This window comes from Gopherus evgoodei, chromosome 9 (assembly GCF_007399415.2).
Source record: "Gopherus evgoodei ecotype Sinaloan lineage chromosome 9, rGopEvg1_v1.p, whole genome shotgun sequence".
Lineage (NCBI taxonomy): Eukaryota > Metazoa > Chordata > Testudines > Testudinidae > Gopherus > Gopherus evgoodei.
This window is the reverse complement of record NC_044330.1, coordinates 55,983,427-56,009,415: the sequence shown is the minus strand read 5'-3', so window position 1 is coordinate 56,009,415 and position 25,989 is coordinate 55,983,427. Positions and strand designations below refer to the sequence as shown.

At 46.7% G+C, this 25,989-nt stretch overlaps 1 protein-coding gene across 1 annotated transcript in view; it reads left to right on the top strand.

Annotated features, from left to right (window-relative positions):
* Positions 1-5,481: 5,481 nt before the first annotated feature.
* Positions 5,482-25,989, top strand: part of TF (transferrin) — a 54,879-nt gene continuing 34,371 nt past the window's right edge. Inside the window, exons 1-14 of the mRNA XM_030575766.1 lie at positions 5,482-5,650; positions 9,940-10,103; positions 10,362-10,470; positions 13,098-13,283; positions 13,901-14,039; positions 15,952-16,007; positions 17,105-17,277; positions 17,419-17,590; positions 19,805-19,953; positions 20,347-20,440; positions 21,295-21,333; positions 23,333-23,491; positions 24,506-24,656; positions 25,560-25,624. Coding sequence (XP_030431626.1) covers positions 5,608-5,650; positions 9,940-10,103; positions 10,362-10,470; positions 13,098-13,283; positions 13,901-14,039; positions 15,952-16,007; positions 17,105-17,277; positions 17,419-17,590; positions 19,805-19,953; positions 20,347-20,440; positions 21,295-21,333; positions 23,333-23,491; positions 24,506-24,656; positions 25,560-25,624 — 1,699 coding nt within the window. The 5' untranslated portion in view covers positions 5,482-5,607. The remainder of the gene's footprint in view (positions 5,651-9,939; positions 10,104-10,361; positions 10,471-13,097; positions 13,284-13,900; positions 14,040-15,951; positions 16,008-17,104; positions 17,278-17,418; positions 17,591-19,804; positions 19,954-20,346; positions 20,441-21,294; positions 21,334-23,332; positions 23,492-24,505; positions 24,657-25,559; positions 25,625-25,989) is intronic.

Genomic DNA, 25,989 nt, shown 5'->3' with positions numbered 1-25,989 from the left:
ACGTTATAGCTGAAACGCCATTATATCAGGGTAGCGCTGGCACGGCTGCAGCGGTGATTTAAAGGACCCAGGGCTCCCCGTAGCAGCCAGAGCCCCAGATCCTTTAAAGTGCTGCCCAAACCCTGCTGCTGCAGCCCTAGGGTAGTGGCTCCAGCGGTGATTTCAAGAGCCCTGGGCTCCCCGCAGCAGCCGGAGCCCCGGACCCTTTAAAGCACCTCCGGACCCACGCTGCTACTGCGCTATATGCGAACCTGTGTTATATCGGGTCGCGTTATAGCGGGTAGAGGTGTATTAATATTTATGAACATTTTAAACTCTTTAATATGACAAAATCTATATCAGTTAAAAAATATGTCTTTTACCAAATCACATCTCTTATTTGCTTCAATTTGCAGCTCTAAGCTGAAAGTGTGTGTCACTTTTTGGTCTGACAGGAATGTGCATAAAAATAAGTCGTGAAACTTATCAAATGCCAAAAAATTAACAAGTGTCTAGATTTGAGGCACCCTTTGTGCTTGAGACCCAGGCCAAATGGCCCTCCTGGCACCCCTCTGATTGGCCCTGGCTGCTGCAGCTGTGCACTGGGGGAGTGAGCTGGGCAGGAAACCTGCTGAACCACTGCAGTGATAGAATGCAGGGAGCAGGGGCATGGGCTCCTCTCCCAACTCCATCCATTCACTGCTGCCTTGGGGCATGCAGGCCCATCTGCTTCCCACTGTCCTCTCCAGTGCCGGGTACTCCCCGCCCCCTTCTTCCCATGGGGCACCTCCTCCCCCTCCCCTGCCATGAGTGCCATGTACCCCACCCCCTGTGAGTAGCAGGGCCAGGGCTTGTGTCATTGTCTGAAGTGGTGCCCCATGGCACTGAATTCCATCTGCTTCACCCACCAGACGGAGACCCCCTCCTGCCCCCAGGCCAGGAACAGGACCTGCTGCTGGCGGGTCTGCATCTCAGTGACTGGATCTGCTCTCTCCTGGCACCAGTTCCTGTGTCCCACCTCTGTGATAGGAGACATGATGATTTTAGGATGGGGGTACTGTTGAAGTGCTGGTTCTTGTTTAGTCTCTTTGGCATCCTTCAGGGCAGGGCTGGCTCCAGGCACCAGCGAAGGAAGCAGGTGCTTGGGGCGGCCAATGGGAAGGGTCGGCACATCTGGGTCTTCGGCAGCAATTCGGCAGCGGGTCCCTTGGTCCCTCTTGGAGGGAAGGACCATCGAATTGCCGCTGAAGAATGAAGTGGCGCGGTAGAGCAGCTGCTGAAATGCCACTGATCGCAGCTTTTTATTTTCTTGGCCGCTTGGGCCAGGGCTGGCTCCAGGCACCACCTGAGGAAGCAGGTGCTTCGGACGGCCAATACCAAGAGGCGGCCCTCCGGCTGCTACTGGGGCGGCATGTCTGGCCCTTTGGAGGCAATTCGGTGGTGGGCCCCTCAGTCTCTCTCAGAGCAAAGGACCTGCAGCTGAACTGCCGCCGAAAAGTGGAGCGGCATGATCGTGCTGCCATGGTTGCTTTTTTTTTTTTTTTTTTGCCGCTTGGGGTGGCAGAAAACCTAGAGCCAGTCCTGCTTGGGATGGCAAAAAAGCTGGTGCCTGCCCTGCTTCAGGGGTTAGAAACCCATTTTTTGGTTGCTGGAGGAGGCCTTTTCTGAGCCAGCGTGGAAAAGACACTCTGCAAGGACCGCTGTGAGATTGTGCTGCACAGAGGTTTGTTTGTTTCATAATGGGAACTAGAGATAATGATTTCATAAACAACAAACTCTCATTTTTCTCTATTTGTTGCTTTTTTCTGTCCTCCCATCCCCCCCTATTAATCCTGATATATACCTGGGAAGCTGTGAAGTTAATTTTTTGCACTGATTTTCACCCATTTTTAATTTTTTTGAGAAACACTGATAAATTCGTAGGAAATAAAAATAAAATTTAAAAAAGGAAAATGGCACACTACAAGTTCATTAGTGCACTTTGATCTACTCCACTTTGAAATGGGAATAGATCGAAGTGCACTATTAGGAAATTAGCAGGGTCCATATGGCCAGTTAGTGCATAGCAGGCTAGTGCAAAGTAGATTTACAGCCCTGCTGATTGCCCAGCAGTCATCATCACAAATCCCTGCTTTAGGGTTCCTTTTGGAGTAGTGCGGATGTTGTATGTAAAACAAAAACAACCACCACAGAAAATGCATAGCTCACATCAGGTTCTCACACACTCTAGTACATCGTATGGCATGGAGAAGAACACCAGATGCCTTAATCCACTTGATAAGCACAGATGTTCAGTTGGATGACACTGTTTGAAGAGAGTAGTCCCTTTATCAATTGTTTTTTAAAAACATGTTGGCAACAGCTAGCTAACCCTAACCCTTTCATTGCTCAGTCACTAGCTTCTTTCTCTCATCTAATCTAGCTATCTCTGTCCATTTAATCTAGCCTACACCGTCTTCCCCTCCCCAGTTCTAATGTGCTTGTTGCTGTAGAATTGCAGATTAAAAGATATCCTGTCAGTGATTATGGCTCATCTCTACTTCCACAGGATAGTATTTCTCAGGAGCATGTGAGGTGGAGAATCTCAAGGGGACTTGGGAGATGCTAAGCCCTTCGGTATGTATCTTCATTTGGGCAAGGCCTCTGCAAGCATGGTATGGCTTGCACTGACCTGCGAAAGAGGCAAGACACATGCTCATCCTGAGCTCCAGGGGAAGATATTTCCCAGGTGAATGCTCCGCAACCAGCAATACCCTGCCCCAGCATCCAGGGGTTTTCCCTTGGGTTCTGTCACTCCATTGACTAGGGCATTCTTAACATGTAAAATGTGGCTCACTCTAAAATGGTTTTTCCATTTGGTGGGGAAAATTCTCCAGAATCTAAACATCTGGGGTCTCTTTTTAAATCAACTGTCCTATCACCAAGAATTCCACGGGCAAAATTTTTATAGGAGCAAATGTTTTGTGCTCCCCCTACCAGGGAACAACAAACACTGCTTTCCTGATCTGTGCTGACATTGCCTCCAAGTCTGGAGCACACAATGCCATGTTCACCTCAAGGTTAATCAGAACTACAGTGCGAGAAAGCGGTATTTGCTCAGTGGAAAGAAGAAGAAATCAGTTGCAGCAGAAAGGATACTTGCAAACCCCCACAATCTAACTGCAATAAGACACGTGGCAACAGTTGATGTGAAGCCAGAGGAAATGACTGGATGAATGTCTCTCATTGCTTTAAAGCATTATGAAAAAGCGGGTTTTGAGGATCTGGAGTTCTTTAAATGAGGAATATATAAGGTCCCATTAGAGCACAGTATGATACGGTCATTGTGGAATGAGAGATGGCACAGTCACCAGTTTGGGTAGGTCATGGGATCTCAATAGCCCCTGATTATTTCCAAACAGGAGCTTCTTACCAGCCCCTCTGATTCAGCTAGTAAGTGGTAAACAACTTGTCTGCAGTGGTTATCGTCTCCTGCAAAGCCTCTCACCTTCTGGAATGTAACAAGCCCACATTCTTCCACCCATTATTTGCTTTATTTATACACGTCCTTGTACCATGCTATGCGTACAAGTGGGAGAATTTAAAGTCATTTCTGATGTAGCCAGATATTGGCGGTGTTAGGAACTCCAGGCTTGGAATGCCAGCATCTTGGACAATAACCTCTGGGTAGCTGGGCTGGCCTGGGAAGAACGGTGTGAAGTCTTGGTGGTTGCTGCAGATTGTGGCAGCTCCTGAACCCCTCCCTCTTGGCCGTCCCTGAATGAATTATTGCTGTACTTTACTAATTCCCTTAGGGTGAAATTCACCTCCATGCAGAAGGCCAGCACAAAGCATTACTGAGGGATTTAGTGCTGGCGAGGCCTGGCTTAGCACAGGATGAATTTCATCCTTATTTCTTAATCCCAGACTGAGTGCTGGGTGCTGCTTGATGCAAAAATAAAGAAATACGTGAATATCTATGGGCCAGTTGAAGACTGGACAGGAACATACTGGGAGGCCTAAAGAACAGAGATACCTCATCATAATTATGCTCCAGTCCTTGCTGTTGTTTTCTATGCATTAGGGTGGGACGGCAGTATACTGAAGTGGGTTAGTGTCTGTGGGCCTCATGGAAGAATGGAGTGAGTAGGCGGGATTTGGATGGAGAAAGTGGCTATCTGGTGCATTGGGCTGGGGAAGGAATGCTGTGTAGAGAGGATGGTGGGTCTTTTCTTTTGGGAGAGTCGAGATGCTGTAGATTAAAATTTTCCAAAACCACCTGCTCAGAACTTAATGGTCCCAACTTCTGGAACTTATGGCTCTTGCTAGATTGAACTGCATGGCCTCGGCAGAGGGTTCTGGGCAATGGAATAGCTCCTTCAGGAGAAGAATGAGCTAACTTCAGTGGGTGTCAAGCACATCCTTAAAGTGAAGGATGTGCTTAAGTGCTATGCTGAATATGGGCCTTAATGTGGAAAGACCCAGGCAGCCAATGGAGGGATCTGAGGGTGGGGGAGCTGGCACAACTGGAGGAGTGGTGGGGGAAGAACACTTTAGCTGCCGCTTGTGTAGTTTGGAGAGGTGAGAACCAGGTGGGCCAGAAAGGAGATTCAATGACTGTAAGAGCTATGAGTTGTCACAACCACCTGAACTGGTAGTCTAGCAGAGGAGGGACAGGAAGGAGCAGTCGTTAGAGGGAGCAGGGAGAGGATGTGGTAAGACCACTGTGGCTGTGCACTGTTAGCTCCAACGCTTCGCTCCAGAGGCTGTGTTCCTAGCTATGCTCCGGCCAGTTCACCCCACACTATGTCAGCTTCCCCCTAGAGAATCCCAGCTGCAGAGCAAAAGTCCTCTTAAAGGCACAAGAGGCTTGCAGGGGAATGCAGAGCCAGCACTGCCACCAGAGCAGGTGGCCCTGACGAGGAAAGGGTATAGCGAGGACAACCCAGGGATGTCCCAAAGGAAGTGAGTCATTCAGCAGGATAGTAAAGCACTTTGGATTCATTCCTTCTGGATTGAAGGTGCTCTGTGATTGTGAGGTTCCTCTTACTGACTCCTCTTCCTGCATTACAGTCATGCTATCAGGTGTTCTCGGAGGCACTGACTAATGTCCCAATTGCCAAGACCAGGCATACAGGACAGGCAATGACTCCTTGGTGAGACGGAAAGGCAACAGTTAATGGGAAAGAAGACAAAATCGTCTAGATTGGATTTGATTCTCACAGCGGTTTTCTGAGATTAGCCTTTGTAAGGCAGGGGGTGGCTGGAACAAAGAAAATAGCCCTTCCCACTGTATTTCAGACAAGCAGGAATTGAAATGATACAAAGTGGGACTTTCCCCTTTTAAATCTCTTGGGTGAACGACATGCACCTGCCCTGCTCCCACTCATGCATGTGTGTGATTCAGTGCCAAGTGAAATGCTGCCTGAAAATGGGCTGACTGGAATGGGGCAGGGAGGCGGGGTGAGGAAATTGAGGAGCTATTGGGAAACAAGGATAAACACTGCCAGTCATTGCTTCTGCTAACACAGCGAGCCCTGTCCCTCTATAAAAAGGCAAAGAGTAGCCCAGGAGCCATCACAGACTCAGAGGAGACAGACTCTGAGTGAAGCTCCTGCAACACCTGTCTGCTGAGCCCAGGAGAGAAGGATGAAGTTCGCTTTCCATGCCGCGCTGTGCTTGGGGATATTGGGTGAGTGCCTGCAGAGCAGCTATTTCGAGGTGGGGGCGTCACTGTCATTTTCAGCAGCCCCCGCACTAGTCAGAGATTGTGAGGAGGTTGCATAAGGGAGCCAGTTTAATTGCAGTGCACAGTAAACGCCAACAGTCACTGAACTGTGCAGGACAGAAACCAAAGGGAAAATAGCTGCCGGGTGCTGGACTGTGTCAGCTGTTTGCCAGAGATCTTGCTGCCCAGAGATGGCAATTTTAACAAATTACAGCAACTTTACCACAGTTCCTATTTTGCTAAAGGCTTGATCCAAAGCCAAGTGACAACCACAGGAGTTTTTCCATTGACTTCAATGACCTTTGGATCAAGCCCTAAAACAGTCCGAAGGGAAAGCCTGCAGTTTCAGGTTTGCTCTTTATATGGAGCCCCTGTTGCAGGTATGGGTGGAGGTATGTCCCCCTGGGGGAGCGCTGGTATAAGAAGAGAGTCACTGAAAGCCTTCCCTACAGAGGATGCACATGTGTTTAGAGAAGCTTCTTAAAATAACATTTAGCAAAGAATCTTTAATGTGAAAATTACAGAAAAATACTGCAGAACCTGTAGACTCCTGTCTTTCTAGCCTGTCCCATGTTCTTCTCGGGAGGGTGGGGCGTGTCTCCGCAGCTCAACTTTGGACCCCCTTCTTGTAAAGAGACGTGCCCCTTCAACCACCCTCCCCCCCGCCAAGACCTTGTCTGAGAGTCCAGGGCTTGGCTTTCCCCACAATACCCTGAATTGCTTGGGGTTATCTCAAAGAAGCTTCCGCAATTGTGAAGCACTGGAATGGGTTACCTAGGGAGCTTGTGGAATCTCCTTCCTTAGAGGTTTTTAAGGTCAGGCTTGACAAAGCCCTGGCCGGGATGATTTAGTTGGAGATTAAGTCCTGCTCTGAGCAGGGAGTTGGACTAGATGACCTCTTGAGGCCCCTTCAAACCCTGATATTCCATGATTCTATTATTCTAATGGTCTGGTGCCACTAGTGACTATAACCCCTTCTCTTCTGCCCCAGCCCTGCTCAGCAAGATGAGGCTGTGAGGAGTGCCCCTCTTTCTTCTCCTAGGCCCATAAAGGTCCACAAGTCTCCTTCCACTAGATATGTCTGTACTCCTGCCTTTGGAGCCCCTGCCCTTTCAGGCTCCTGGTTTCCTTTGTGTAAAAGATTGACTGTGCTCATGACAAATCCATCTCTCTGTCTCCTCTCCTGCCCAGACCCCTCTATTTGCTGATAATGAGGCCACCTCTCTGGCAGTGTTACTCCTTGACTTAAATGGGAAGCAGTAGGGGAAGGCATTTTAGAAATAGAACTGTAAAAAGAAAAACAGGCTGAGATTTTTTAAACCAATCAGCAAAAGCAGAGATTTTAAAATAGAAGCTGGGACTGGGACAACAATTAGAAACAAATGGAAAAAGCACACAGACAATGGCAGAGTTTTACAGGTAAAACAAACAGAAACAGGCACTGATTATTATACAGACATTCTATTTTGCAGTGATTTGGAACAGGCAAGTTGTGCACACATTGTGACTGCATAATCTTATTACTGTTACCTTATCCTCTTCCCACCTGGTGTTTGTTATGTTCCCTTAATGCTTCTTGTCCTAAATGAAGTGTCCTCTTCTGCTATGAATCTAGCATAACTGGGGCCCCCAATCCCAGTTTGGACCTCTGGACACTAATGTTAGCTAAATAATCAGCATCCACAACACAGTGACTGATCGAAGCTCTCAATCAGCAGAAGAAGAGCATCTGTTAATAATGTTCTGTCCTTCCTTCTTAAGGTCCTGATCCTGCAAACACTTAAGTGCATGTGTAACTTTATGGATGTGAGTAGTCCCACTGAAGTCAATGGAACAGCTCATGTGCATGCAGTGAAGCAAGGACATGTTTGCAGCACTGGGGCTTAAGTTATCTATCCTTATATCTATTCTTATATACCCAAACAAAAACCATGGTGAATAAGAGATAAGAGTGCAAAGGTATTTTTACCCCTTTGTAACAAGCTACAGAAAGAAAACTTGTGGAAAAGAAACCACATGCATTTTCCGAAACAGAAAGCTTAGACTTTAGCAGTTCAATACCCTTCACATAAGGCTTAATGCAAAGCTAAGTGAAGTCAGAGGGAGTCTTTCCATTGACTTTAGTGAGGTTTAGATGGGGCCCTTTTATACCAACCAGCTTCCACCCTCATTCAACATCAGTTTTTCCCATGACAATGTAAACAAGTGGGAAAGCATTTACTACACACCAACACCTGCATTCAGAGCCCTGCATTCCTACATGGTGATGGTGGTACCCGATACACAACTATTCAGTATGTAATAGCCATGTGCTTTCAAACAATACCTTAGATTCTACAATGCACAGGCTCAGCATACTCCATTATCCTATGCAAGTCTGTAATGCCACCCTGCATGGAACAGCTTTCTTTGCTTTTGCCAAAAATTCAATCTTTACTAACGGTTAAATTCAATTCAATGCACTGCTGTATCTTCAACCTGTTTTCGTTCTCCAATGGCACAAAAATCCTACCTGGCCCGTGAAATTGGAACTAAACTTTACACAGCAGATTTGTATTTACCACCAATTCCCAAGGGTGGGCAGAGCTACCAATAGGAGGGTGATGTGGGCTGGAGGTTATGTGAGTGTTTGCATAGGGAGGGATGGCAGAGGGAGACTGGCTGCACACTTTAACAGCCAATTTCCAAATTCTCCAATGTGTAGGTTGGTGGAAATGCTGGGCAGATCTTGAGCCTCACTCCAGCTGCTTGATTTGGCTCCAGGGACGCACATAGCAGAGGAAAGCTGACTTATCTGGTCACCAGGGAATTCCCCTGATGTGAGGAGATGCTCTGGGTGATGCCACCTCTCCCCATATCCGGGACAAGAGGCATAGCAATGGACATGGGTGTAACTAGGGTGCTTCTGGGCTCCAGCCATCCCCACTTATGGGAACAGCCCTTTGGGCTTCTCTAGCTTACACCAAGGACTGGATCCCAATCAGTTCCAGGATCAGCTGTGGAAAAGAGGCATCAAGCCACTTTTTCTCACCCCCATGTCCAGTCCTGCACTGAGTGCAGTTTAGCCAGGTCAGAGAGTATGTTCCTGTGTGTTGTCTTTTTGTGAGGGTGTCTCCTGGGGGTGTTCCAGAGAAGTGATCGCAACAGCCTTCCAGCCTTCACTTCCCTCTCACAAAGTGTTTCGTTTGGGAACTTGCAAGTTTGTGGTGAGTCTGTAACAGAGAACATGCTGCGTTTCCACTTCCATTGACACTGTCAGGTACTCAAGGTGGTCAGCCTTCCACTCCAGTTTGCCCTTGCAGCATGAGAGGCCTGCAGCTGCAGAGCTCTCATTGTGCGCACTTCTCTGGGGTCTGCAGGGTAGGAACCCTCCTCCTGGACACTTCCTAAGGTGCACAGAGCAGGCAGACTGGAGAGCAGGAGAGCCTGCGCAGGACAGCAGCTCCCAGCCTGCAGACCAGGAAATCCATGACAGTGGAGCTGCCCTGCTATATACCTTAAGGTCTGCATGGCAGGAGCTCCCCTTCTGCACATCTCTTCAGGAGTGACCTCAGGACTTTAGGGTAGAGCTTGTCTCCTAAGGAATGAAGGAAAGGTGGGAGAGTAGTTCCCTGGCAGAGAAACACATGCAAATTTGGAAAGCTCTCTGACACAGAGGAGGAACCTGGAATAAGGTATTTATTCAAGCCCTGACGTTTACCCTGTTTTCAGTTTGTGGGCCACGGCCTGCTCTCAGTTACATCACAAATCTGGAGTGACTCCACAGAGGTTAGTTACGCTGGAATTACAAAGGCGTAACAGAAGGTTGCATTTGCTCTTATTTCTTCCTGTTCCTGAAAGAGGAATGACTTTCCTCTAAAAGCACAAACCCTGAGAATCATCCTGCATTTGGGCTGGGGTGAGGAGCTTTAACAGAAATCTCCTAGTGATTTGAAGCTGAGGTGGCCAATTAGTAAGAGCTGGAATATAAAAATATCAAACCCCCTACACTTTGGGACAAATCCATCTGTGCATAACTCCACTAAGGTTATACCAGAGGTCAATTTAGCCCTTTGTATCCACTTGAATCTAGATGTAAGAAACCAGTACACAGTGGCCCTAAGCCCTGGAGTCCTGCTATTGGGAACATGTAGGGAAGGAGAGACCTGTGGGTCTCACGGGAGACCTATGTCTGTAGGGAAGGATTATGGTTCTTTCAACTAGGTCTGAGGTTCATGAAATAACCTCTAAGTCCTCTTTTGCTCTCTCCACAGTGCTCTGTCTTGCCGACCTTCCAGCCCAAAGTTCCATCCGATGGTGCACAATATCTGATGCAGAGCAGAAGAAATGTGTGGAATTGAAGACGAAAATGTCCGGAACCGCTTCATTAGACTGTGTGAAGAAGCTAACTTACTCTGACTGCATAAAAGCTATTGCGGTAGGTTGCCAGCAATGTATCAGGTCTGGGGCTGGGAGGAACAACTTGCCCTGTCGGGTTCCATTTGCCTAATCTGGGATGAAAGCCTCCCTATCCTCTTCAAGTGATTGATTTCCTTCCCTCGTTCACTGGCTCCATTGCTACAGCAGCACTCCAGCCAGAAGGACCCCAAAGAGAGGCTCTGTTAATTAACGCTCAGTGTTTTCTGCCCTTGCTGCTGCATGTGCCCACAATTGATTTAATCCTTTTGTGGTTCAGGAGAATGAAGCAGATGCCATTAGTCTGGATGGTGGCCACATTTTCGAAGCACACCTTGCCCCGTATAATCTGAAGCCTGTTGTGGCTGAGGTCCATGGCTCAGGAAAAGGTACATTTGCATGGAAGTTACTGTTATTGACCATAAAGTTGTGGCACTTTCACCACCATGGTGCTAGCTGTCAGCATGTTAGTAACACCGTACTACTCAGGCAAACTGGGAAGGCACAAACCCCTGGGCAAATCAGTGTGCTAACTCAGAGAATACATACTTCTTCAGAGCTGGCCATAGACCAAGGGCCAGGGCCTTAGCTGGTACACATGAGGACTGATCCGCAGCCAGTGACCTCAATACAGCTGTGCCCATTTACACAAGATGAGAATCGGGACCTGGTGGAAAGCAGCAATGATCTGTACTCCTGCTCCCTGCCTCATTTTCCTAGCTGTCCAGGTGATCACACTCTCCTCTGGGGCCATCAGCGTTAGTTCTATCACTCCACTCACCCTGATCTCCTCCCCTTCCCCACAACCAGACTGGACCTTTCCTAATCCTCTTGATTTCTGATTTGTTTGAGGGTTTTTTTTCCACTTCCATGAACCTTCTGGTTCTTGCTTCATTCCTTCCCAGTGACCCATGGGTGCTAGAGTAATTTTACCTGCAGACTGGGGAGCAATGCTAGAGCAACCAGTTACATGTTATTACAGGTGACATTCTCATTTTCACATGTCCCCCGCAACACTAGCAAGTGAGGTGACTATCATTGCTGAGCCGGGTCCCCTCATCTGCTATGCTCATATGCCCCCTTCGTAGTACCTGAAAGCTCCAAGCAGCAGCAACCTATGATGTGCTTGGCCGTGTTCAGGAAGCGTGCTGAAAACAGTAGCTTTTCCCTGATGTCTCTCTCAATGGCTATTCACGCAGAGCTTAGCTCGTGCGCTACTACCCTTGAGGGACTAGAGGAGGTTACAGGAGATGGTGGTGGGGTTTCTATCCCAGAGCAACCTTTCCTCTCCACACAGCCCCTCTATATCATTTCCATTAGGCAGCTGAAATTTGGCTCCTCTGTGGATCACAGAGGAGGAGTAGACCAGTCTATAGAAATGGGTTCTTACTCCCACTGCCCTTCCACTGCATGTGGCAGTATCACAAGGGCAGTAACTCGTTCTCAACAGAACTGGAGTAACTACAGTGTGCTGCTATTGCAGTTCCCGCTGGGGAGGTTTACTGCTCACTGCAGTGGTGCTGCAATGGCTGGGGAAGCCTAATGCAATAGCGTGTCTGAAGAATTTTGTGAGGTTAATTTGCCCCAGTAACTAACGGCCTCTGACAAAACACAGCAGGGGGACTAAGCTGAGCAAACCTCAAAGGCTTTCTGCTTTCAGGGACCTTGTACAAAACTGGAAATTAACTGGGGTAATCCAGGCATGTGGGACCCAAGTTATGAGTCAGCTGCACTAACAGAAGTTAAAGAATGACATCAACACAAAGTCTGTAGTGTTGGGGTGGCCATGGTGGTCCAAGGATATTAGACACCCAAGTTGAGTGAGGGAGTATCTTTTACTGGACCCATTTCTGTTGGTGAGAGAGACAAGCTTTCGAGCTACGCAGAGCTATTCTTCAGGTGTGTGTAGCTCGAAAGCTTGTCCCTTCTCCCAACAGAAGCTGGTCCAATAAAAGATATTATCTCACCCATCTTGTCTCTCTAACATGAGGGTCAGTTGTTTCTTGGAGGACCAGGCTGAGTTGAGCACACAGACACGGCAGTGGATAAACAAGCACAATGAAGAGGGAAAGAAACAGAAAAGAAAGCTAAACATTAAAGCTGCTGCTATCAGAGTTGCTGGGTCTGCATCCCCAGTCTGTAGTTCTCTTCCTGTCTACTGGGATGATTTAGCTCGAAATTGGTCCTGCTTCGAGCAGGGGGTTGGACTAGATGACCTCCTGAGGTCCCTTCCTAACCTGATATTCTATGATTCTACTGCATGACTAATGATTCTTGGAGGAAAATGACAGTACTTCTCCATTCCTATCTCCATCGGCTCCTGCTTTCCAGATCCTACCCAAACTCCCAGCCTTCTCTTTGTATTATAATACAGGTCTCTGTTTGGAAAGTCAGGCTGTTTTGAAAGTGTGTAGAGTTCGGGCTGAAGGCAACATTACAGAGTAATTCTTAGTGTTATGGTTGAGAATTAAAAGGTACAAAAGTCAGGAAATTGAAAGTAGTGGGTTTCTGTTGCCTCCAGAATTCAGTCCCTTTGCATAGATATAATAGTTGCCATACAGTCTATGGAGAGAATTTTAACAGACCCCATTTAGAGTCCACTCCTGCAACCCTTACTCACACAAGGCATCTTTACTCATGTGAGAATGTCTACTGCACTCAAAGAGACTTATCACTAGGATAAGAGCTATTAATAGCAGCACACATGTAGCAAATAAATGCAAAGACAAGAGCATTTAGCAATTACTAGTAATACTAATTAGTAAAACATTTAACATTATGTCCGTTACAACCATTATAGTCAGATTGACATCGGCATGGCAACCCACCAATACTAAACAGGAGAAAGGGGTCGGGTGTTTTACTACATTATTATGGCTCTTCCTGTGCCCAGGATTTGTGTGACATGGGAGAAAACAATTGTGTGAACTGGAAGGGACGGTAAGTGACTTCCATTTCTGTTTGTGTGTTCCTTTGTTCCAATGCTTGCTTGCTTTTTCTCCTCCCTCCCTTACAGATGCGACCACCAGCTACTATGCTGTGGCAGTGGTGAAGAAAGGAACCGACTTCACAATAAGGGAACTTAAAGGGAAGAAATCCTGCCACACAGGGTTGGACAGGTCTGCTGGCTGGGTCATTCCCATTGGGACTCTCTTGTACCATCAAATCCTATCCTGGGATAGAGCCTCTCCCATAACCCACGGTAAGATGGGAAAGAGCTAGGTGAGTAGGAAGTGCTAACATTAAGCTGGGGGTAAGGACAACTGGGATTGATTAGTGTTAGGGGGAAGGTAACAGGTTTTCTGAGGAACTTTTGGGGAAACCAGCAAACCAACGGAACCACTCACATTTCCTAATTTTCTCTTCTTCCATCAATAAGGGCATTTCCATGACAGCAACAGCTTCCTTGCTTTGGAATCCAATATCTTCTACTCAGTCACAGTCCAAAAACTGTGTTGTTCAATGGTTAAAGTTGCTACCAATGTAATATGCCATCCTGACACAAACCCAGGGAAGTGGAAAGTTAAAGCACCTCTACTCCTTTACACACAAACACCCTGCACCACTGCCATGAACAGCAGACCACATGACAGAATCTTCACTCTGCCCTGCTGGAGATGCGATCCTTCCAGCATCCCCTTTACCAACCCCCCTTCCAAAGGCATCAGGTTACAGACAATCTTCCCTTCTGCACATCTCCTCTCCTCCTACTACTTCCTCTTAACACCTCACACTACTATACCAAGCATCAACAGCTGGGAGAAGGAAGTTTGGTAAAGAGTGAGTTTGCTATTAACTACTGCATGTCTTTTTCCATAGCTGTGGCCCAGTTTTTCTCAGCCAGCTGCGTCCCTGGTGCCCCTGCAAATGAACCAAATCTGTGCCGCTTATGCCCTGGGACAGGTGCTCAAAAATGTTCCCGTACTGGGCCTTATTCTGGCTATTCCGGAGCCTTTCAGTGAGTGAAAGTTATTTTTATCTGGTAACTATCTGTCCCACACACGTTTTCAGCTGTACCATAACAGGGTCTCTTAACATGGCTACACTTGTAGAGTAGTTGGGACCTAATTGTCTCATTGGTTTCTGCTGAGTAATGGGCCTCAATGGAATTTAAAAGGGCTCCAGAGGTGACCCCAGCAATTACAGGCCCATAAGCCTGACTTCAATACTGGGCAAACTGCAGATGCAGTCAAAAAAGTGAATAGAACGCAGGGAATAATTAAGAAAGGGATAGATAATAGGACAGAAAATATCATGTTACCTCTATATAAATCCACGGTATGTCCACATCTTCAATACTGTGTGCAGATGTGGTCGCTCCATCTCAAAAACGATATATTGGAAAAGGTTTAGAAAAGGGCAACAAAAATTATTAGGGGTATTGAACATAAGAATGGCCATACTAGGTCAGACGAAAGGTCCATTCAGCCCAGTATCCTGTCTACCAACAGTGGCCAATGACAGGTGCCCCAGAGGGAGTGAACCTAACATCTATCTCCTGCCATCCATCTCCACCCTCTGACAAACAGAGGCTAGGGACACCATTCCTTACCCATCCTGGCTAACAGCCATTAATGGACTTAACCTCCATGAATTTATCTAGTTCTCTTTTAAACCCTGTTATAGTCCTAGCCTTCACAACCTCCTCAAGCAAGGAGTTCCACAGCTTGAATGTGAGTTGTGTGAAGAAGAACTTCCTTTTATTTGTTTTAAACCTGCTGCCTATTAATTTCATTTGGTGGCCCCTAGTTCTTATATTATGGGAACAAGTAAATAACTTTTCCTTATTCACTTTCTCCACATCACTCATGATTTTATATACCTCTATCATATCCCCCCTTAGTCTCCTCTTTTCCAAGCTGAAAAGCCCTAGCATCTTTAATCTCTCCTCATATGGGACCTATTCCAACCCCCTAATCATTTTAGTTGCCCTTTTCTGAACTTTTTCTAATGCCAGTATATCTTTTTTGAGGTGAGGAAACCACATCTGAACTGCTTCCATATGAGGAGAGATTAATAAGACTGGGATTTTCAGCTTGGAAAAGAGACGGCTAAGGGGAGATATGATTGAGGTCTATAAAATCATGACTGGTGTAGAGAAAATAAATAAGGAAGTGTTGTTTACTACTTCTTATAACACAAGAACTCGGGGTCACTAAATGAAATTAACAGGCAGCAGATTTAAAACAAATAAAAGGAAGTATTTCTTCATACAACGCACAGTCAGCTTGTGGAACTCCTTGCCAGAGGGTGTTATGAAGGCCAAGACCACAACAGGGTTCAAAAAAGAAGAACTAGGTAAATTTATGGAGGATAGGTCCATCAATGGCTATTAGCCAGGATGGGCACGAATGGTGTCCCTAGCCTCTGTTTGCCAGAAGTTGGGAATGAGCGACAGGGGATGGATCGCTTGATGATTACCTGTTCTGTTCATTCCCTCTGGGGCTCCTGGCACTGTCCACTGTCAGTAGACAGGATACTGGGCTAGATGGACCTTTGGTCTGACCCAGTAGGGCCATTCTTATGTTCTTATGGAAGAAGCACTCCTACTCCAGGGTTGAGTATGTGGCCTATGATAGCTCCTAGTCCCTACAAGCAGTTAGTGAGTGACCAGAAATTGAGCTATAAATTGCACATGGCAGTACAGAGCATTATCATTGGGCTACTCCTGATGATTTTCATTATAAAATTCTTCTCTGCCATTGCATTTCCTTCCCCAGCCCACATAGCTTTTTGTGAAGATAAACTGTCATGTATTTGAGGCTTGCTTCAAAGGTAGTTGTCTGAAATGTAGAGGGATGATCTGAGATTAGTAACAAACACAATATTTCAGTGTCCTCCTTTTCTTTCTGCTTTATTTCCCCCTACAGGTGTCTGAAAGATGGAGTTGGAGATGTAGCTTTTGTCAAACAGATAACTGTTCTAGGTAGGCATGAGGGATCATTCCGTTTCACCACTTTCTGGTCAGGCCTTTCACTGGGACTCTATCCTTGAATTCTATCTATATTGCACCTGCCTTCATTTCTCTCTCGGTTTATCCCACACCTCTTTTCTCTTTGTCTCTGGGAGGAAATATGCTTTGTATGCTGTGTTCCTGACTGCTACATAATCAGCAGAGAGAGATTAGATTTCACCTCTTAGTCTAATGGCTCTTTCTTGTGGCTGAACAAGGCTACTAGAGTGGGGACCAGTTTGAATGTTGCTTCTTCGATGTTCACAGCGAAATCACACCAGCACATTACTCTTTGAAAGATTAAATTTGGGAAGGAGCTCCACCTCCACCAACATCATGACAGGAATCTACTCACACGACACCAGCGTGAGAGAAAGGATGGTCTTGTGGTAAAGCACTGGGCTAGGACTCAGGAGACCTGGATTCTGTTTCCAGCTTTACCACTGACTACTTAGGCAAGTCATTTCGTGCCACATTCACAAAGGGTCTTGGGTGCCCTTCCCCTTCCCCCACTGTTTTGTGTGGAATTGCAAGAATGGATTCAATGCCTAAGGCCCCTGACTGCAGAAGCGGGGGGCCTGGCGGTGGAGTGCAAGTAGAGACCTGCCCTGAATTTCAGGAGAGGGGCAGAGTTTAGGACACACCCCTCTTGTCAGTATCTGCCATTGGCTAGCTTAGGACACATATGTCTTGTCGGCTTCTCCAACTGGCTAGCTTAGCTGGCTCCCCGCTCAGCATGCTGGCTTTGTGAATCCCCTTCTTAGGTCCCTGTGTCACCCCTTGCACTGTACAGAGAGCCTAGGCCCAGCTCTCAAGCTTTGTGGATTTCTAGATGTCTAAGTCCCTTTGTGGATCTGGGCCTTCATCTCTCTTGGCCTCAGATCTCCAGCTGTGAAACTGGGGTGATGATGATGATACTTCAGGGATGGAGGAATCTGTCTCATGGAAGTTGTCGCTCTTCTGGTTCTCATTCAGGGACAAAAATCATTGGGAAGTTTCCTGAAGTGGGGTATTTTAAGCCCCTTTAAATATTGGTGTTGCTGTAACCTATGGACTTCCATTCCTCCCAGAAAATGACCCAAGTGGGAAAGACAAGTATGAGCTGCTGTGTGAAGATGGTTCCCGGAAGCCTGTAGATAAGTATCATGAGTGTCACTGGGCCAAAGTTGCTGCTCATGCTGTTGTGGCTCGAAGTGTTGATGGCCGGGCTGACGAGATCTGGAGCTTCCTCTCTCAGGCAGAGGTATTTACTTTTTCCCTTCTCTACCATTCTCTCTGTTCCAGCCTCTCTTTTGTTATTATCCCCTTTTTGTTTGTTCTCTCCACTTTTTCAAAACTATCTCCTGCTGTTGGTAGACACCTGATCATTTCTCCCCTGTGACAGGCAAAGTACGGCAAGAACACAAAAGAGAGCTTCAAACTCTTCAGCTCTCCTCATGGGAAAGATCTGCTTTTTAAGGACTCTGCTTCCAATTTTATCCGTGTCCCTCGACTGATGGATGCCCAGTTCTATCTGGGCTACCAGTACTGGGCTGCTATTCAGAGTCTCAGGCCAGGTAAGCAGGGACTGGTCTCCAGGGCAGGTGGTCATGAAATTTTAAGGTGGTGGCGGGATCCATTAGGAGGCCATGGCTCAGATCCTGCTCTTAAAGCATCCTTCAACTTCATTCACTTTGAAGTTAACAGAGCTACTGAGGTGTATCTGGGTGTAGATGAGCACTGGATTGAGCTGCATGAGTTGTGCTCTGCAGTGTGTGTTCAATAAACAATTGGCACTGCCATAACTGGAGATGTTTGAATGCAAATTCTCTTGGCCCAGGGATCGGACTCCCATGTGCCACTGAGCTGCATTGTCACTAACGAGCAGTAGTTTGGTGTCTCTCTGCTCTCGCAGCATTCTGGGTCCAGCACCAAATGCCCCACTCGGTATATGCCACACAGCCCCAGAAGCACCCAGAGAAGGAATCAGGCAGCAGGGAGACACGTTTCTTTCTCTGTTCTCTCCCTCTCATTCCAAGGGCTATTCACTGCCTATTGGCCCTGACCAAACAGGCACCTCCCAACTACCTTCCCCTGGCAGCTCAGTTGTGCAGCTCAGTGGGGTGGGGGTCGAGGGATAGCCTTGGCGTTGCCTATTTCTCATCCCTCTCCTGCCAGTGGCCCAGCAAGGGTCCAGGAGCACAGCCCTTTGTCTCCTGAAGGGGCAGGATGCTGCTCAGAGATATGCGGGAAGGAGTTACTCCCCCTCAGGCTCCTGAGCTGCCATGCAGGCTGGGCCATAAATGCTGTGTAACATAGGGCACATTAAGCACAGAGATCCCTGACCCTCCAGTAATGGAGTGAGGGTGGTGGGATCAATGTCCTAACTACCAGCCCAGCTGTTGGTCCCTGGGGTCTCCTGTATTTTGGGGACACCCACTGCCCTTTGACTTTGCTTTGCCTGCATCACCTTTCCCACCACACTGGGTCTCCCTCCACCCCTGTTAATGATGCTCCCTAACTAGTCAGTGGGGCTGCTGTAGAGCAACATGAGATCTCCCTGGGGCTGGCCACCCTGGCTCTGCACCGCCTCTGGGAGAACCATTCTGCATGGATTCAGGAGTGTCATCTCTGGGGCAGTTTCTGCAATGGGCAAGTGATGGTTCCCATGACCTGCTCCAGAACTAGGGACACACTAAGAATCAGTCACAGAAACATTTGGAGAGTCAAAAGTAAATCTGTTTGGGGGAATGAGGCAATTTTCTCACATTTATTTGCAGTCCAGAATTATTTGTCAGATGTTTGTTGTCAGGTCTTGCTGCTCTGTTGCTCGTTCAGGGACAGCTCCATGGGCAATGTTGGGCCATTTTGATTGGATGTCTGGGTCACATGGGGCTAAATCCACTGAGGCAAAACCAAAAAATAAACCAAAAGAAATCATTTTAGGTTGAAACAAACCATTCCATTCAAATTAAATGTAGTCTTGGAACATTTAGTTTTAAAAATGCCAAACAAAATGTTTAGACTTCTCTGACATTTATTTTATTTTGGTGCTGGAAGTGAAACTATTAACCAAATTTGACCCCTGTTCACAAATGCTTTCTGACTACCCAAAATTGCTTTTTTTTGTTTTTGCATTTTAAGCAAATAAACTACTTAGCCAAGAAACTTTGCCCAGCTCAACTCTCAATCTGGCTGGTCTGGGGAGTGAAAGGCTGGGGCTGTGCTGAGAAGAACATTGGTCTCTCACATATCAATGCACAGCACTACCAATGCTAAGTGACCTGGAGGTTATGAAGCCTAGGACCATATTCTGAGCTGGCACAAATCAGTAGAACTAAGTGAAGCTAAGGCAAGTGGTGGAGTATCCATTTCTTGCTGTCTTAAGACCAAGAGTGGCTGCCTCTCTGGAAGATGCTTTGGTCCAACACACATTATTAGTCTCAAGACAGGGGTAACTGGGTGAAATTCTCTGGCCAGGGTTATACAGGAGGTCAGACAAGATGACCTAATGGTCCCTTCTGGCCTTAAAATCTAAGCCTCTACGTGGATTTTGAAGCATCCCCCTGACCAGTGAAAACCAGACCCAGCCAACCGGCATCCTTTTCCTGCATATTCTGCACTCCACTAGTCCAGCATTTGTCAAACGAGACTATTTTGAATGGAGCTGCAGGGATCGTGTGTACACAATGACTTGTCAGCAGCCCTGCTCTTCCTGCAATCAGTCAGTTGGTGGCTTTACATTTTAGATAAGCTTTTGGCTTATTCTCTCTGCCTCGTTGCTTCCCTAGAAACTCCTGAAGCCCCTTTGAAAAAGGTGAAGTGGTGCACAATAAGTAAAGAAGAGAAGGCCAAGTGTGATGAATGGAGTGCAGTGAGTGAAGGCAGCCTGGACTGTGCAGTGGCAGAAACAACAGAGGACTGCATTGCCAAGATAGCGGTATGGGCGTTTCCTTTTCCCACTGCTCTCTCCATGCATCTGCCAGCTCGGGGAACAGTTTCCTCTCTCTGTCTTTGAGCAGTGCTGGTCAGGAATGTTTCAATGAAACAGTTTTTCATTGGAAAACGCCAATTCATTGAAACTGAAACTTTTTCCAGGAAAGAGTCAGTTCTGATGAATTTAACTTGATTTTTTTTTGAAGTTTACAAATTGTCAAAATATTTCAATGCTTTCTAAATTTTCATTTTTCGAGTCAAAGTCATTAAAATGTAAGCTACTTATCCTACCATCTCTTTCGTGACAGCAATATTTTTAAAAGGCCTCGTCTCTGGCAAGGGGAGGCTGCATGAAAAGTAGTTTCATTTCATATTTGTTGAGTTACTTTCATTGCAGAAAGGTGATGCGGATGCCATAAGCTTGGATGGAGGTCATGTCTACACGGCTGGTGTATGTGGTTTGGTGCCAGTCATGGGAGAATACTACGGGGGTGAGTGGGGCACAAACTGTCTTTTAGCTTGTTCTTGATGGGGAATTAACTGATATCAGAAGACTTGATTTTATTTTTAACTATGATAAGTCAGTAGTCCTGATTCTGGTCACAATTAGCTTGATCCAGAAAATGAGTGGAGGTGGGGGAGCAAAGGGGCTTTAAATCACTGCACTGTCTGGATGCTGAAGCAGATTTGGACAGGAGTGGTCCTGGGCATAAGCTAGAGCATTCCCTGAATGGCTGGAGCAGGGCACTCTAGCCACACCCTTCCTGCTTCTGACACACCCCTCTGTCCCCTGGAAACCCCTGCCTTGGGGGCTGTGTGGAGGGGATGACATGGGGCTGCTCCATTGGCTCTATCCGTCAGGGAACATCTGCCCTGTATCAAGGTATTCCCAGGTGGCCAGTTCCAGATGACATAGGGCCCCTCCCTGCCAGCAATCCAGATGTGGAGAGGCTGTCTGGGATCCACAATAAAGGCCAATGACAGCTGGTTTTGTCTGACTTGAACAACCCTTATTCACAGAATTCTTCATAATCATTAAATCGTTGTCTTCTAGCCTCCAGCTCCAGTCTCTGTTTACCAAGCTGGTGCCCCAGAAAGGGAGTAGAGCAATGCTTTGTTCTGCTAATGTGCTAGATGTTAGACCAGCCACTTCTGTCTCCTTCTGCATTAACGCTTCCTCAGAAAGTAATTTGCCAGCTGCCCTGCAGAGAAACCACTGCTGTGAACAGAATCCTTACAGAGCTAGATATATACACAGTGCCAGGGAAACCTATTTTTAGCATTAACTGCACAGTTGCTTTTGAAGAGCTCTCTATCTGACATCTCCTCCTCTTTCCCATTTCAGCTGACTTTGACCGATGCCAGAAAGAAGGAGAACGTGGAGGTAATTATTGGTAACAGAGGGGCAGTAGATAAAATCCTGACCTAGAGTAAACTGAAAAAATAAATTGGCCATTTCTTCCTAACCCTTAGCTTTCTGTTTCTTGACCAACATTCACCACAAAGATGGTTACGGGGACCTTTATGTCCAGTGTATTTAGTAATGATCTGGTACACAGATCCAGTAGTAAAGGGGAAAGTTTGCTAATGGCCGTCAGTTATTTAGATTAAGGGACACAGGGAGGAATGACATAAGGACCTACCCAACCTAGTCAATTTGACAACATGATCTCAGATAAAATACAACAAAAAAGAAAGGTCAAGGTAGTACATTCTGAAGGGAACAAGTTAAGTTACCCAAAGAATGTAAAGAAATGGGGTCAGGAAGAGATTTACCCCTTGATACAAAATTGCCCAACTGGCCAGGTATATTATGCAGGATTTTTGTTGTCTTCCTCTGAAAGCTCTTGTGCTAGCCTGGGTCAGAGACTGGAGCAGACTAGATGATCTGTTCTAGGATGGCAATTCCTGTGTTCACATGAACATTAGCGGTAACCACTGTTCAGAGTGTATTACACATCCCCCCTCACCCCCCATTGGCTGATCCAAAGGGAGCTTTGAGCCTGCATCTGGTTAGTCGGCTACCTCGAGTTGTAGAGGTTCAGACTTTTAACGTTGAAGGTCTTGGGTTCAAACCCTGCTGCTGGCCCAATGACAGGGAAATCTTTAGAGGAGCCTCATATACAGAAAGGAACCCAAGTTCTCTTATGATATCTAGAAAGTCTGATTTCATGTTATTCAACATAAACCCCTCTAGGGGAACTGAATATCTCCAGAAATTGCTAATGGGATATAGTGCTTGCTACTGCTAGGTCACTGATCAAATCACATCAGTAGCACAGATGGTGTTATAGTTTGCTGCCTGTTCACTGACCTACATGACATGGGTTTGCCAGGTTCAGACCAGTTCCTAGTGGCCTGGCCGGGAAGCATTCACTGCAGCAGCTTGTGCGGTGCCAGTTCTTGGGATAAGCAGGGACTTTAGATCCAGGGCTGCAGGAGCACTGAATAAACATGATGTTGGCTTTTAAGGAAGACATCAACCTTTCATCTGTTTTGTTGTGGAACATGGGCCATTCGTCCTTAATGGAGGTGGAGAGGAAAAACCTTCCCCCCAGGCTTTGAACCTGGAAAGGGAGGGGAGCCCCCACTCAAATACCCGTTTCTTGGGTCTCCTCACCACAGAGGCATCAGGGCCAGTTCCTGCACCCTTTTCCCCCATCGGAGCAGATGGCCTGAAAGGGATCAGAAATAGAAGGCTCTGTGGTGGGGAATTGGGGTGTTCAGCCCTCAGAGAGCTCGGGCATCGGAGTCTGTCTGCTCCAGTATATTGCTGAGTTGTGCTCAGCTAGATCTTCATTGTTAGCAGAATGGCGGATGTGTGGCCAGCTGGATCTGTAACTACATGGATCCACTAGCTGATCCCACTGCAAAGTGTGGAAGAGTGGCAGGGAGACAGTTTATGTTGAGTGCCAATATGCCAACACATTACACCGCAGGGACAGAAGGCCTGGGATACAGCACTAGAAGATAGGCTTTAGTAGAAATATTCCCCCAAACAGAGAGGCAGGCTGGTCTTGTAGTTATGGGCAGGACTGGAAGTCAGAAGGTATATGCTATATCCCTGGCCCTGACACAGACTTCGTGTGTGACTGTGGGCAAATCATTTAATGACCTAGTGCCTCAATTTCCCCACCTGTGGAGAGAAAAATAATGGGAATACTACCAGAGGGGTATTGTGGAGCTAAATGCATCACACCTGCAAAGCCCTCCATATCGTGGGGTGGATAGGCTGTAGGAGGACACACTATTCTTGTTATTCCCATTTGTAGATCCTCTCTATGGAGGGGGAAGGATGAAAAGAATTCTGAAACCTTGGATGTTAATTCTGGTTCAGGTTTGACTCTCCTGCTTCACTTCCTTTTCCTTCTGCTCTGTGACAGAAACATATTATGCTGTGGCTGTGGCAAAGAAATCCAACCCCGGTATCACCTGGAAGACCCTGCGTGGTAAGAAGTCTTGTCATACAGGTGTTGGGAGAACTGCTGGCTGGAATGTCCCCATGGGCTTGATTCACAATGAAACCGGGAGCTGCGACTTTGGTGAGTCAACTTGTGTATCAACTTCTCACAGTGACTGTGTGTGTCCGTGTCCCCAGTACAGACATCAGGGGCCAGTGCTAGAGAGCAAGAGCCTCATCCCACAACTCTTGTCTGGCCTTTGAGTCTCTGGTGACTCCTGGATGCTGGCTGGGCGCTGGCACATGGGAAATGCTGCTTTGTTAAAGGTTTCAAGGAGCCACATTTCCCTGAGATGGACTTAAGTATTTCCTACCCTGATGGAGCAGCAGTCAGACGTGGCATGTCAGTCTGTTTCTTTAGCAGATGTTATTGAACATGAAACAAGCAATGGTCATTTGTAGGGATAACAAGCCTATCTAGAGTTCTAATAGCCAGGATGAAAAAGACAAGGACTTGGGCAGAAATTGGGTTTCTTGCACTTTTTTCTAGAGCAGCTGGTACCAGCTATGATTGGAGACAGGCTGCTGGATCAGATAGAGCCCCGATCTGGACCAAAGTAGCAAAATCAGTCTTCTTGCTGTGAAGGTTGTTAGATCAAACCCTGACCCGTACTGACAGTGGTCCTAGTTCACAATGTTTCCCTTATGCAGCCTCTGCCATTTTTTAGGCTGAAGATATTACCTAAATTGTAAACTCTTTGGGGGCAGACACTGTCTTTTTGCTCACTCTGTACAGCACCTAGATCAGTGGGATCCTGGGCCATGACTGCAACACAAATAATACTTATTTCCAAATTACCTGTCATTGGCTTTGAGTCTCATGCTGAATAACTGGTGCACAGCAGAGATGTGTCTGTTTCTTACTGTGAGTTTCTCTGTCCGTAACTTCACTTTGTACATGTGCAGCATGGGAACTGATGGTTTCTAAGGAAATGCCTCCTCAGTCTTTTAAAGAGGTTTTAGTTTTCTTTTCAATGAATTTAATTACTTCAAGGCCTAATAATAATGAATCATATGAAGATTCTCACTAGGGGATAGAGAAAAGCAAAAGCCAGAGAGGAAATATACAACAAGTGTTCTATATTCCTCCTGGCAGATAAGTTCTTCAGTAAAAGCTGTGCTCCTGGATCTCCAGTTACCTCACCACTCTGCGAGCTGTGTGTGGGCTCAGGCAGCAAGCTCCCACCAAATTACACATGTGCTGCCAACAGCAATGAGAGATACTATGGATACAGTGGGGCCTTCCGGTAAGTGACTCCAATATAATACTAGATGTTCCTTGGGCGGTGATGGAGTGAGAGCCCTGCTCCTGCTGACAGAGCCCTGAGAATTCTATCTCTTTCCCTTCACTCTAATTTCCTCTTCCCTCCAGGCCCCACTGTGCAGACACCATCTTTCTCCTCATAACTCCCTCCAAAGCATATCAGTGCTACTCTTTCAGGATGGAGATGAGCAATAGCAGATGGGGACTGAAACTTTAGCCTTCCCACAGGGCAAGGCCACTAGATCTTACCCTTTAACTGAAAGGGAGAACAAGAATACATTTTTTAAATCTTCCCCCAAGCTCTGTTGTACGATCCCAAAGGAGAATCTAGGAGGCCAGTTCCTGCCCAGGCCAGCTCCTTGGCACTCTCCAACTGCTCAGAAGTTAAGTAGCTTGTGCTAGTATGAGCTTTGCTAGGCAATTCATTGTGTTTCACTCCGTACTGGAAAAGAAATGACCCAACGCAGCAGTGCTACATGGCTCGGAGTAGTTTTGGTGTAAGCTCCACCTTTCACAGGCTATCCCTATTGAAATCCTCACTGACAGGAATGACAAGGATTTTGAGAGTAGCAAATTGAGTTATGCAACAATAAAATAAATAAAATTAATAATAATAAACAACAGCACACAAGTTTCTTATTCATTTGACAAAGCTTATATTTTCTGTTAAATTAAAAAGTGTCAGTGGTGAAATGCATGCTGGACTCTGCACATTGCTGGTGGTAAAATGTTACGTTTTAACTGTCCTTGTCAATTCTAGCAGAGCTAAAAACGCTCACAGGTCAGGTCACAAAAGATGACAAGTGTCAACAGGGGATCTGCAGGGAAGGCAACGATTCACAAATACCTGTAACTCCTGATTGTCTTCTCTCTCGGTATTTGTTAGGTGCCTGGTTGAAAAGGGAGACGTGGCCTTTGTTAAGCACACCATTGTCAATGAGAGCACCGATGGTATGTGACTATTTCACCTTGACAGTAGACTCCATAAATGACTAGACTGGATACTCATAAAACCTATGGTACAGACAGGCTGTCTGTAAAGGTTTAGGCACAGATCTGTCAGTAAGCACAGAGAATGGAAAGGGCTGTGGAGAAGGGGGGCACTTCGTCATGCTGGTGGGAATACCCCACGCTGACGTAGCTGCTGATGAAGCACATGGTTTTAGTAGCATTGCTTCCCTTCACAGCCATCCCACTGTGCTCTGTGGGCTTGAGACAAAGTCAGCTGAAGTCAATGAGAGTCTTTCCATTGCCTTCAACGGGCTTTGGATCAGATCATAGGAGGGCAAAGCCTCGTTATCTGCTCAGGGATAGAA